We start from the raw sequence: 14,577 nt of genomic DNA on the forward strand, positions 1-14,577 counted from the left end.
AAAAAAAAACTTGCAAGTGGACACATCTGCAAATGTCATTGGATGCAATATGGCCTTGCAACACAGAGCTCTTATGAGAAACGTCTGGTCTCCGGGAACGGGAGGAAGTTAGTCGCTGCGAACAAGCTTTCCACCTCGCCGTGATGAAGCGTCAGGAAGGGAAGTGTCGCTGCGACCACAGCAGAGGATAAACATATGCGGCTGCTCCCAACATCCTGCTGATTGCTGGGCCTTCAGTGTGTTGCCCCCCACATCATCGGGAGAGAGTGTGTTTGAATTGATGTGCGGCTTACGCAAGTAAATGAACCAGTGGATCTCAAAAATTAAGTTAAACAAAAAAAAAACATAATTTTTCTGTCCAATTTCAGTAAAAAAAAAATAGGGAATAGCGTCACGCGACATGTCATTTCACTTCTCTTCACAAGAGCATGAGACAAGAAAATTGCAATTAAGGTTTTAGAACTTCAAAAATAAAAAATATTTAATTTATTTTTATCATTGACAATGATGGGAAAATAAGTGTACTCTAAATAATCTCAAATGCCAAGCCACAATTAAACTTTTTTTTCCATTTAGGTACTGTTTGTTCGTACACCAACGAAATAGATCATTGATATACGTACTGTAAATGTTTTTTAAAATTTATTTCACAGTTTACATTTCTTTTAGAACACACTTTGTACACATAATCTGAACCTACTTAGCCTGGTTTTATTAATAAAGATCTTTTTTATATTTATCTGTCACATTGGAGTGAACATCCACACTGACACTGGAGATGACACAGAAATTACTACACTCTATGCGCACTTGTCATGTCACCACTGCACTGCACGGACAGAGTGCAGCACAACCCTGCAGTATAGCTATCAGGGCTCCACAATGCTATTTGTACACACACGATTAAGATCTACTGACTAGTACATCCAACACACTGCTAGTTATCAACATGCTGTGTAAGACACAGACTGTCTTTACTAATACAATAACATTTACACAAACGAAACAAATAAAAAAGTCTTGTGTATAAACAGTACTCAAATCATAACTAAAATTATTTCAAAACTTTCTTCTCTCTCTCTACACACACACATACATATAAATTATAATATTATATTTTTAAGGTAATAATAAGTTGACAATATAATGCTTTATGTAAAACTATTTCTGCATAATAATTTATAAATTTAGATATTTTTAACATTATTGATGAACACTCACTATATGTTAATTTTTTTCAAAATGTCTGGTCAGAGAAGTATGTACATGTACCTATATAAAAAAGAAAAAAAAAATTATTTGAGCTTAACATGTCAAAACAGGGTCATTACACATTTATGTACAAGATAGCAATTCAATATATAGCGAAACATATTAGTTGACTAGCCACAAATAAAGTACATAGTTCTAATGTTACGTGAAATAAAATTACGTATGTACAACAAAACTGCTCTGGCTTTTATGTAGGCACGGCAAGGAATTATAGTATAACTGTAATGAAATAAATCTGTTTCAATTGATGCATAAATTAAAAAATTACATTTACCTACTTTTAAAAATATTGACACATAAAGATAAACATGTCCAAATTATAAAACCTAGTTTGATATCAAAAATAAAAAAATACAACTAATTACTTAAAGATAACCTTTCTATGATTTTTGATTACATTAACTGAACACAGCTATCATTCACATATGCACCGGTACTGAAATTTGCTTACATGTAAAATGTACACACATACCACATTCTTGCTAAAATTTGTATTACCATACATTTACTATTTTGCAACAAATAAAACAAGAGATTTCATGCAACCTTAATATCTTACCACACAATTTTTACTATCCAGTAATACTGATACCTTTTCCAAAGATGGACACATTTATTTTTATGTCCTTGGTTTCATTTCATGCTCCTTGATCAACATGAAGCTTCGAGTTGGCTTTTCAAGCCCAAACCTGCAAACAAGCAAACATTTTATGATGACAACACATACAATTAGCATGATAAGTACTACTATCCCATCTGAAGTTTAATATGTTAAAAGGTTTACTTTATACTTTACATGCATTTTTGTTTACAATCACTGCTATACAATTGATATGTATATGGAAAAACAAAACATTAAGTGTGTCAGAACACGAATGCTATATGTTAGTGCTGGCTAACACTGTGTATTCAATATATGGAAGGTACAACACATTGTCTTGAAGGAAAGAAAAAATTACAACTCCTTCCATTCTTTGCCATTCTAGTGTGTTTTCAGATGTATATATGTAGTTCTACAATATTTCAGTTTGCCAACTATTCAGCAATGACAAGAATTTAAAAAAAAAAAAAGTTTTTTTTCTTTATTTAATTATGATAAAGACTTTAATTTATGTCATCATCACAAATTGTGAATCATTTTACAGAAAATTGGCAGTGTCTCTTTAAAGACAAATAAAATAGAAGCTGGAAGCACGACGAAGTTGAAAAATTGTTGGCCTGCTTAAGCAAATTCAAGCATCGAGTATACCTATCAGTGATTTTAACAATAAATTTGTTTGCATAGCGTGATGAGTCCATTGATAAAAGTTGCAAACAATGGCAAGTGCTAAATAGATATTTCTTGCTTATAACGTTTTTATCTTATGCCCACTTGAAAACATTAGAACCGGTTTCTATTGTATGACCTAATACTAAACCAAAAAGTTTCAGACATACCTTAAAAATACTTAAGTATGTGAAAATATGTCTTACTTTAAAAACTTTATAAGAAAAATAAATTGGGAAAATTCATAAAGTAACAATAATACTAGTAAAATTGAAGAATTAAAAACCTGTAAGTTTTGCAAACTAACAACGTGTACCCTGAGAACTGTACAGTTGAAGACAAGCAGCACGAGACAGACTGCGTGGTTACCCTGAGAGTGTAGTCCCAGCTGCCGGTGGAGAGGGCGGTGCCGTCCGGGGACACCTGCAGGCACGACACGCGGTTCTCGTGGCCGTAGAGCAGCGACACCCGCACGCACTTCAGCGAGTCCCACACATTGATGGTGTAGTCATTGTAGCCGGCAAACAGCAGCCTGCCTGCATAAGTCAATTCACACTGCTCTGCAGGGGACAGTAAAGGGATTGTTCTAGCAGAACAACAACAGGCAGAGGGAAACAAGTCAGCAAGAAGAGTGATGGTGATGACCAGGCGAGAGACGAACCAAAATGTTCACAGATTCATTTCGCTACACGTGCGAATCCAAACTTTTTTTTTTTTACCTTCATGCTGCTTCTGTGATTGGACCTCAGTTTGTAAACAGATTCTGAGCCAATGGGAAAACTCTCAATAAAAGAAGTATCAAATCGAAGCAACCCAGCTGAAAGATCTCACGAGACAGTAGCCAATGAGGAGGTGGCATTCCCGAGTAGGTACGTTGTTGAGTCTATCCTAGAGGTAATTGAACCAGTATATTTTTTCCAGTCCCTAAGAAAGGGATGTTAGAACATAAAATGAACAGTTATCAAGATAGTTATAATAAAATATGAATGCTTGACACACATCATGGTGCTGTCAGTTCAAAGTGCTCGGGTGAGCTGCCACCGCCCAGGCACGAGAGAGGGCGATGTGTAGAGCGAAGGAAGGGTGGCTGCCACCCTCCCTCCTCACCACCACAATTTACGGTCTCGGCGAGGGCATGACAACAACCGACCATCAGAATCACCTCTTACCTGACCAATATTTGTAGTACTATTTATATAAAAAACTACCAATATAACTTTTTGCTTTACTTCCTAATACTGATATCTTAATGCAATATGTATGGGACAGTTGGTGGGTAGGTGACACTGAATAAGCCTTTTGTCTTTCCAGTTCATTAAAATTCCCGGATATTTGAAAAAAATTCAAATTTCCCAGACTGGTCCAGTTTACTGATGCTACACAAACTAAAAATAAATCTACCTATGAAAGAATCAGAAAATAGGGAACATAGAAGAGAATCAGGCTAGGAGAGAGGTACTTGTGAAAAGACAGGCGAAGATGTCTGTAACTAAGCTGGCCTTTCTGCAGATTGGAAAATCAATGTGTGATAAGCTCTTAATTTTTCTCTGCAAGTGGAACATTGCCTTGATGTGCGAGACGTACCACTGACTGAGAAATCCACAGAGTTGACGCCAAATATGATGCTCTCCTTGGAGTACATTGCCACTTCCTTGTCCGCACGGAGATCAAACAAGCGACACTGGCAAACAAATCAACACAAATCAACAACATCCAGTGCCACGAACTTACAACTCACACTGCAACAAGAGCTGGTAAAAAAATTAAAATTGATTCTTACTAGGGCTGTGCAGGGTCCCGAAATTAGGGAAAATTTTCGGGAGGGAAAATTAATTTCCAGAAACTTTCGGAATTCACAGTTTATCATCACGCCATATGACATAACCTAATTTAAATCAGCTATTGAACTTAGTACATACGTATATCCATTAAAATAAATTTGAAAAATGGTAAATATGACAAATTTTTACAATTACTACAACATAATATGCACTTGTTTCTTTACAAAAAAAAAATTAAGCAGTGTGATAATTTGTTCTCTTAATGTCTGACGTACATAATTACCTACGACACCCGAAATACCACATAGTTAAAAAATAACCAATGCCACACTTTATTTTTATAAGAAAACACACATAAAATATATGTAATAAAATACAAAATAGTTTCATTCCAACTAGGTACTCACGAGAAGAAACTTGTCATACATGGTGGAAATATGCCATTGTTGTATTAAATAATGGCCAAGTTTTCAGTGACACTAATCTTATTGGTTACAATATTTAAGACGCTAATATTTTGTCATAATAGGTATCCTGCTATTTTAAAACACTAAAAAAATTTTTTGTCTAATCTCAGGAACCTCTGAAAATCAGTTTCCTAACAATGCCAAAGCCATAAACAGACTAAAAAGATTATTGTGGGAAGCCATAGTCAATTATATTAAATAATGTTTTGTGTAATCTTTAAATGAAATATAATTGTTTTAAGTTTTTTCTCTCTCTGTAACTTCAAAAGAGAGGTTCCTCGTAACAGCAGGCAAGAAGATACGAAGCTACGTCACTGGGCCTCACGGTAGCGTCGTCAGAGCCTGTGGCCACAGCATCTCCACTGGGGTGAAACTTGACACTGTTGATGTCCGACTCGTGGCCTTCGAACGACTGCACGCAGTGGCCTGTCCGCATGTCCCAAATCAGCACCATCTTGTCGCAGCTCTGCAACAATCACACCGCTGACGCTACAACAGGGCTCAAATACACATTACTCACAAAACCATTCATTTCATCTCCTTCTGTTAGATGATGCGATGGACAGCTTCCATATAAAAGGAACCAAATGACATTTTTTAATTTTTGGAGTTACCTTTACCAAGAATAAGAAAGGAATAAATATTGTTTGAACTATAAATAGAACCAAGCTCTTTGTACCGTGTGCTGCCATCTGCAATTTATATAATGAAACTTTACATGTTTATTACACACTTGGTGTAGTTAACAAAAAAAAAATTAAAAGGATGTTGCTTGATACCTTTTATATTTTAAAGACATCTAATTTGCTATACCTTCACACTGCACAGAATTCAAGGAGAGCTTCCTTAATGTGTGTTGGCATACCATGCCTTTCAAGTTTCAACCTGACATCCGATGGTGTTTGATTTTGTTTTCAAAATGTATTTTTAGAAGAGGGACGACTGAAATTAGCGTTTTTAACGGAACATTTTGGCATGAAACAACCGGTACAGGAAATTGCATTACACCTTATCTTCATTTCCCTGCCATCTAATGTTATGATTACCGATCAAATCTCATAGTTTCCCTATGCACGACTAGAAGGAGCTTCGATGCAACACTGAGCTAGAAGCACCAGTGAGCGTTGCACTCATCTTCCTGACTCAGTGACACAAGTACACATGTGACTAGGCACTGGCGAACCACACCAAAGGGAGACGAGCGTCAGGACGGAGACACGGGTCACACGGAGGGCCGACTTACACCCGACACGAAGGTGTTGCCGGTCTCGGAGGGAGCGAGGTCGAGAGCCATCACGTCGCCCGCGTGGCCGTGGAAGTTCTGCAGCAGCTGGCCCGACTCCACGTCCCACAGGGCACACGTCGAGTCCCCGCTGCCCGTCAGGATCTGCGGCAGAGCACTCCTGCCAACCTCGCCTTGTGCATCAGGCAACTATGACAGAGTGGGTTCCAAGTGGGCAGGTAATAAAAGCAGAAGAATTATAACATGCTTAATTTACACATACAAATTTTATTCCAGTAGTGTTAATCGCAGATGACTTGCATACAATAAAATAAAGCCTTGACCATTCAGAAACAATTCTGGGTAATTGAACCAGTGCTCCGTTCATCTAGTGCACATCATATGGTGTGACTTGGCCTACCATGGTGATGAAATTGATTACCATCAAAATGTCAAATATTGTTAACACTACACCACTGTCATGATTTCTTAGTTGTTTTTCTTTGTGCACTTCCCAATGTACCAATGTTTTTTTGGAGATTTATTCGCACCAGAAAAAGTTTGCACTTGCCCTTCTGTACAGATCACTTACAAGCAGCCAGTTGTTTTTGAAATGTTTTGAAGAACACTTTACACACAGAGGTCTTGCAATCCCCTTAACCTTAGGCAGTAATCATCTTGATGAAATAATCTATTACAAGACTATACTTTCCATTAAGTATCTATCCGTCCCCACCGCTTTACGTCTGTGCGCAACACCCAATAAGCTTAACAAAATGGGGTGCAATCATATTTCTAAAGATGAAAATCTCACCTATTCTTCCTGTAGACTGCCATGGTAGTGTTTAGTGTAACGTGAATAGTGCGAGCCAGCCATCTTGCAAGCTGTCAGCGCGGGGGCAAGGAGTGTGAGTGGTAGGGGGCCGAAGGGAGAAGTAGGGGAAGGAAATACTTCTCAGGCAGTGCGGTACAGTTCTTTGAGTGCTATACCCGTTCAATGTATGTTAACCATGTAGTACTTAGTGAGCGATGGAGCCCAGCAGTAAGCGTGGATTATGCAACAAAGTGATCTGCACTAAAGGAAGGAGCGTTCAGCAATGTGAGTATTTGGGATCGGAGGACTACATACAAATGTATTTTAATTTACATTTAGAAAACAACAGATACACGCTCCAGCATCATTATGATGACTGAAGTTTTTTTTATTGGGCCGCGACAATTCGCACTATTCGGTACTGCAGGGCTCCGCCTACTATACAGTTCTGCTGGTCCTATCGCAAGCTCGCACTATGGGGCAAACAACCAGATGCATAAAATGAGAGAACATTAATCAATTTATGTAAAATGAATAAAATTAGGGTTGAATGTTGACACATATCACAAACTCCTAGTGGTGGTAATGGTTATAGTTGTATTGCTTGCACCTGCTGGTCGGAGTTGGGGAAGGTGCAGCAGGACATGTAGCTGGTGTGCGTTCCCACCGTCTTCTTCTTGACCGTCACATCCTCCTCCAGACTGAGAGGGTACACCGTCACCTTGTTGTCCAGACCCCTGCAAGCACGCCCGCCCGTGACAACCGGCGTTCACGCTTCAACTACGTCACACTGTTTGGAACAAACCAACACTACCTTAAAACCCATTCCTAGTTGTGACGGACACAAACAACAGCTGACACACAATCCAACATAACATCTTTTACACAGAGACGAGTTTCACTGCAAGGAACAGACTTACTAAGTGCCGACTTGACTAAGTGAAACTATGGACCAGGATATATTTCAGAGAGCTCAGTTCAGTGCTAATGCTTTTCCTACTGTAAAACAGCAGCTATACTGCACTTAAGTGGATACAAGCCAAATTTCAGCAGCAATTATTCAAAACTTTAGATTGTCCCCTCATCATTTTTTCAACATATTATGCAATCATTACTATATTATTTTTATTTTAACACTAGCCTGTGACACATAATGTTTCAGCTTAACGACCAATCAGAATTCACACCGTGTCCAACTCAACACAAATCGACAGGTTCTGGGCGGTGGCCCAGAACGATACTACTGTCAGGAAGACCAGTATGTATTCAGGAGAATGAAACAATTTTAGTGTGTTTGAATGTCTTCTCCACAAAAGTACACTTTCCAAACTTATACTTAGCAGCAAGAATCATGACACAGAAGGCATTCACAAATCTTAACATTTTTTTTGTTATAATTTGATCCATCTCTTAAATAGTAAAATTAAATAATGTACTGTCTGTTTTGAATATTTGAAAAAACCTCACAGATATGTTAATTCTGAGGACACATTACAATAAAGTTGAGTCCTATGAGTCCAATGTTACCCACTAGCATTCACCCCTCACCCGCCCACATCACCTAATCTCCTAATAATGTGTGCGTGTAAGTTTGCCTAACTTGTTTAGTGAATGTCACATACTCGAAATTCCATTATTTAATTTACATTTAATATTGTTAACCTTTATTCTTTCGTTACCGTCTCAATTGTAGGTGTTCCTTTTTCAGCATATAAATTAATACAGATGGCATTGTGCTCGCACGTGAGTTAATCACGTTCATGGTAGTTCGCCGGGTTCAAGTGCCCTTCCACGTGGTTAAGCCCAAGGTAACTGACCAACGACGCCTACTGCAATAACAATGTCCAGCCCCAAACACATCAAAGTAAAATTAATGAGATTAATAAAACACATTCTAATAGAAAACTGATAATTTTAAACCAACATATGTCGTGGTCATGAAACTAAAGAGTAACCAACAATGATCAAATGTGGCAACTGACCTGACCACGCCAAGTTGGCAAAATCATTTCACTTCTACCGAAAGTAAAAAAAAAAAAAATTAATTCCCAGCTTGTGGCACATTTTTTAGAATTTTTTTTTTTCTTCATACATCCAAAAGCATGCAACACGTCAGAATTTCTATTCTCGCCTCGTGAGCAGTACACTTGTCTGGTCGACCACTACTGGCAGATGTGAACGCACCCACAAGCCACGAGGTTCCCAGATGGGGCGTAAGCGCACGCCATAACCCACGTGGTCGGCATGGTAACCGCATGCTCCTTGTTGGTGGTGAAGGCATCCCATATTATCATCTTGCCATCCTGCCCACAGAAAACAACACACCTTCATTATTTCAAAAAAGTTTCTTTGAAAAGTACAGCTTGTCGAATGCTCAGACCTGTGCAAAGCTACGGCTGATTCGTTCTCCACCGAAAGCCTCTCATTACTTGAACCCTACCTTTTTATATTACCAGCATATGGACGGAAATACTTTTACAACTACATGCTACAAACAAATTATAGGCTATTTTAAAAATACACTAACTAAATAAAATGTCAAAAATAAAAATATTCCAATTTCATCCCACTATTCACTGCGGATGTAAGAACCAATTTAAATAACACCACAGAACCTAGTACTAACTGCAGTAATTTTTAATTTTTCCCTTATAAATTCTACTTTATCACTATGTTCCACTTACATAAATACAACCTTGCCTAGGTGATCCCCTATAATTGCCAACAGCAAATATATTGCTTGGGCAGCGTATTCATACAGAAAAGCTAGTTGAGAACAGGCACAACTGAAATATTAATCAGATAGCATAAGATGGAAAAAAAAATATTAAAAAGGTACCTACTCAAAATAACTGAAATCTGAAAAATGACAACTGTATTCATACGGACGACACATGTTGAAGGGGGAAAAAACCAGGCCCACGTGTGTTGTTATGGGAATGAACTCTTGCTAGCATATATATATATTTTTTTCATCAATAGCTATAAAAATGAATAAACAACATACATTAGAAAATGTCTATCCCAGGATGTGGTCTCAGGAAACCTGGAACAGCAAGGAGGGTGATTCGAGGGACATGTATGTAGTTTTAAGCCCCCACTGGCTTGTTGCTGGTATCACTACAGAAGGATCACTTGCCTGAGAGGATGATACAATGTGACGTTTGTCTGGTGACCAATCAGAGCACAGCACTTTTGCCTGGTGGCCCTTCAGCACACGTCGAGGCTTTATATTCAAGTAGTTTATCATTTCCAGGCGTTCAGATACTGATGACACTGCAACAAATTATTATCTTTTATATATTTTGAAACTAACAGCTATATAAAGCATTGTAAATAAATACACATATTGATAAGACTAATACTGTAAGTATGTACTGAAACAATTTTTAAAAAAAAATTATTATTTTTTTTTATTATTTTATATTCTGAGGAAATATTTACTTCAGTAAAAACATATACATAATGGAAAAATTTTAGTTTTGTTTATTGCAGCCATCTTTTATGTGTGAACAAGTTTGCACAAATATATCTGGCAAGTCATGTTATACAATTAATTATACACTTATAATACAATAAAAATATATTAATATTCCATTAACAATAACTGACATGCTCTTCTTAATAATTTATGTGCTATAATTTCAAATAACATCATTAACAAAAAAAATTTTTTAATTTCATTTACATGTATAGAGAACGACCAAAAAAAAAAAATCAGTTTCTAATAAAGGCTGTATAAAATATTTGATTATATAATATAGTAATTTAAATCTATAAAATTGTGACAAACTCTTAGCAGATATGTTCATGTAACCTATCATCTATGTTGCCATACTTTCATTCCTTTTAACTAACAAAGTTTGTCAAATATTATTCGCAAGGTGTACTGAATGACAGATGACAGTTTTACACAACAATGTAAACTTTATGGCTCCTTAGTGTTGTATGACAATTAATATTAGTGAGATACACAACTTGTCAGTGAAACATGTAATGTTTTTATTATCTATGTAATCTCCTTGGGCAACTAGCCAAACTAGTAAATGCATTAGCAACCATTTTGTGAAAAGCTATATATGAACTATGTTTTCAATGATAGTGATGTAGGCATTGGTGCCTACAGAGGGGGGGGGGGGGGGGGGGGGCAGGTGGGCCATCCCCCCCCCCCCCCAAATGTAATCACTCAGATCGGGATTTTCTCTAATGCGTTTGTTAATATTCGTATATTCCTGGCACTGTGACACTCAAACTGTGCAAGTATTGCCAGATGAATAAAAATGCTTGCCGGTTTGTTTAACTTACAATTGCCTGGATATCATTATAATTCTGTTCATAGGAAAACAACTTTAAATTATGATAGATAGTTCGAAGCTGTTGAGAGAAAGTTACCTTGACTTTTTTGCGTGTTCGTAACCATAACTTTGGGTTAACTTGAACGTAATTAAATACAGTAGAATGTTTCTAAAAATTTATTTTTGTAATCAAAACTGTTCTCAATTTGTTGAGTCTATTAAATTTAGTAATTGATTGAAAAAAAGAGGATGCTTGCAAGTTTTTAATGTTTGTGTTTGTGATTGTAATCAGAACTTTGAGAAAACGTTTGCATTAACGTAATTTCTTAGAATTTATTACCATGTAAATGAAAATCTTTTGCAGGTTTGTTAAAATGTGTGTTTTTAATAAGAACTTTATGTTAATCTGAACATAATTAAGTAGAATGTATTACCATGTAAAAATAAGAATATTTTGCAGGTTTGTTAAAATTTGTGTTGGTAATCAGTGCTTTGAGTTAACTTGAAAATACTTGAGTACAATATATCACTACATAAATCAAAATATTTTTTAATGTTTTTAAAATTTGATGGATTGAACAATCATTCATTGTAAAACAAGGTCAGTTGAAAATTCAAGCTATTATGGTTTAAAAAACATGTACCTTTTGAGTGTCGTCTGTGTCATCTAGAATTTTGATTTAATTTTTTTTACGATGTATGTATTTCAAAGCAAAAAAATATATATATATATTTTAAGAGGTTTGTTAAAGTTCTGTTGTCTGAATTGCTGTGTTTGCATTTTCTAAAAAGAAGTTCATTTCAAGGTAGATCTGGACCAAGCTAATGGAAAATTCGAGGGGGAAAAATGTGTAAGTACCCTTTAAATATTGTCTATGAAAAAAAAAACATATTTCCAAGATTGTTAAAATTATACGTATATAAATATTAACTAGTAAACATATCTCGTTGATACTGCACAAAAATATAAACAAGTCAATGAGTGAGTGTATTTAGGCTATTTAATTCTAAATTCAGCTTCTAATTTAAAAATTTAGCAGGGCCCCCCCTAATGGAAATATCTAAGCACGCCTATGGATGTAGGCCCTAATAAATTGTCTACAAATTGTAGACAGTTGATCATTTACAAATTATTTCAAAAACACCCTACAGCAACACTTACTACCACTAATCATCAGAGCATGACAATTAGATGACTTGAGTTAAATCTATTAAATTGATTAAAGAAGAGTTAAATTGGATTAAAACCTCATTTAATAGTCACATAGTTAAAATGATATACCGTAGGGCATGCCATTTCACAGAACAATTGGGGAGTGTGACGAAGAAGCACAGCCACTTACGTGCAACGTCGTTCAGCTTCTGTCGTTCCTCCTCGAGCTTGGCCTTGAGTGTTTCTGCTTCCTTGGAAAGACTCTCGACGGTGTCTGTGGGAGCAGCCTTCTGGTCCCCGTCCGCCATCGTGCCTTTCCTCTTGCAAGACCCTGCACGCAGTTCTAAAACATGCCCAAATGATGAGTGATTCCGAAACATGGTCAGCAACGAGCTTTGCTGCAGCATCACACTCACTCAGTAGAAACTTCACACTACGGCACATTTGTGATGCAAGAGGCGGACTTTACTGCATGTACAAACACTTCAAGCCTCACAAGCTACGAATTTTTATATAATCAAGTAATAATAGCCCTTAAGTTTTACTTGAGCATGACTGTAGGGGCAAATAATTATCTGAGAGACAATTTACATACTGTCATAAATTACCTAAACTGAAATAAACATTATACGAGAGAAAAATATGTAAAATACTATCTAATCAGAATCTCACAGCAAGCAATGCATTTGATTTAAAAGTTATTCAGTCGTTCAGTGAACGTAGTAATGGGGCAATGGAACGTATAGTGGTGCGGCTGTGGGTCACATACATGGCAGTGTCCAACAGGGAACTGGAGAGGCTACAGAGGCGTGCGGCAAGGCAGAGGAAAGCCAAACACAAAAGAGAACATTTAATTAGACAGACCTAATTAAAGCATGGGTTGGGAGATTTTGATGCAAAGAAGGCTGTCAGAAACACTGGTGAGGTGTGTACCAAGTAATGAGAGGTGAGGGGATGTAGGAGGCCAAGCATGGAGGATTGTAGACTTAGGAAGTGTTATTCATGGATTTCATGGATAACTCACTGAGTGGCAACTGAAGGAAATTTTTTTTGGTAAACGTAATCCCAGAAAAACAAAGCAACAAAAAGAACACGGAAATAAAACAATAGCGGTGTAGGATGGGCATAGTTAAAAAAAAAAGTATTATGATTGCATTGCACGATAGGCATCATCCAAAGTCTAATGTAACTAATCAACCCTGTATATCCCAAGAATAATTTAGAGAAATCATGGCAGTACTAAATCATGATTCCTGGCCGGGAGTCGCAGCCGGGTCCTTAGAATGCGAGAGCAATGCTTTACAACTCCACCAACTCGCTTCATTTATAAAACATAAAAAACCATAAATATTTTTTTTTTTTTGTTTTACCAACTTTGGTCAATTAAACTATTCAATTCTTAATATACACCTGTATATACCGTAGCTCAACAACACAACAAATGTCAAATCTTGTTTAGCCCCATTTGCCTAAACCATAGATTTTAATACACTGAATCACCTCTATCAACTACTTTATGTGGTTAGCATTGAGTACGTATTTTATATATCGCTTTAGTTTCTGCAAAAAAAAAATGTTTTATTTGTGGTTTTAAAAACTCATTATTTAAGCAAAAAAAAAAGTCGATACCTAATTATTTTTTTACTAGACAAAGTTAATCTAAAAGTGTGCGTAAAAGGCCAAGGTTAGGTGAGGACCTAGAGATGTCCAAAGATTGAAGACTTAACATCCTACTCATTTGGGTTTAAACTATGCGGGAAAAGGACATGTGCATCTTGTGCATAGTGTTTTTTTTTTACATGCTTTATATTAGCTTCACCTGTATGTTTGTTTGTCTGTCCGTCTGTAACTCTTTCGACTAAGAGTGAGTGGCTCATCACTGTAAAATGTCCCACCAATTTCATTTCGTTCGTTAGCCGAGCGGTCTAAGGCGCGCGACTTCTGTAACGTCAGCTTTCGGATTCAGCAATCGTTGGTTCTACACCCGGCCACGACGAAAAAAAATTTTTTTTTTCCCGGTAATTTCTAAGATTATATCCATACATCTAACTGTAAATGATTCGGAGAGACTTTACCATTTCTTTGTGATGTTGCAACTCCAAATAGTTATCTCAGATGGTAATAGGTAGTGTCGGTAACTCATTTCCCTATGATAATTATACATAAATATAGTTTAAAAAACTAAAAAAACATGCTTTTAAAGAATATCAAACTAAAAAGTTAAAAATAAATATAGTTTAAAAAACTAAAAAAACATGCTTTTAAAGATTATCAAACTAAAAAGTAAAAAATAATTTTAAAATTTA

General features: G+C 36.5%; 1 protein-coding gene across 7 annotated transcripts; it reads right to left on the minus strand.

Moving 5' to 3' along the window:
- Positions 1-625: 625 nt before the first annotated feature.
- On the minus strand, positions 626-14,224 carry LOC134532578 (guanine nucleotide-binding protein subunit beta-5a). Of its 7 annotated transcripts, none has more exons than XR_010075157.1 (11): positions 14,091-14,224; positions 12,462-12,614; positions 9,963-10,099; positions 9,008-9,126; positions 7,434-7,560; positions 6,031-6,174; positions 5,113-5,253; positions 4,124-4,220; positions 2,909-3,075; positions 1,865-1,961; positions 626-1,272 (listed from the first exon to the last, which is right to left on the minus strand). XR_010075157.1 is itself a non-coding variant. In XM_063369117.1 (10 exons), exons 1-10 carry the CDS (start codon positions 14,173-14,175, stop codon positions 1,950-1,952), a joined length of 1,182 nt encoding a protein of 393 aa, XP_063225187.1. In that variant the 5' UTR covers positions 14,176-14,224; the 3' UTR covers positions 626-1,949. The 7 variants fall into 7 exon arrangements, 5 of the variants coding, with proteins under 5 accessions (XP_063225187.1, XP_063225191.1, XP_063225189.1 ...); XR_010075158.1 differs by lacking the exon at positions 14,091-14,224 and adding an exon at positions 13,682-13,771; XM_063369117.1 differs by having other exon boundaries at positions 626-1,961.
- Positions 14,225-14,577: the final 353 nt, after the last annotated feature.

Source organism: Bacillus rossius, chromosome 6, assembly GCF_032445375.1.
Source record: "Bacillus rossius redtenbacheri isolate Brsri chromosome 6, Brsri_v3, whole genome shotgun sequence".
Taxonomy (NCBI): domain Eukaryota; kingdom Metazoa; phylum Arthropoda; class Insecta; order Phasmatodea; family Bacillidae; genus Bacillus; species Bacillus rossius.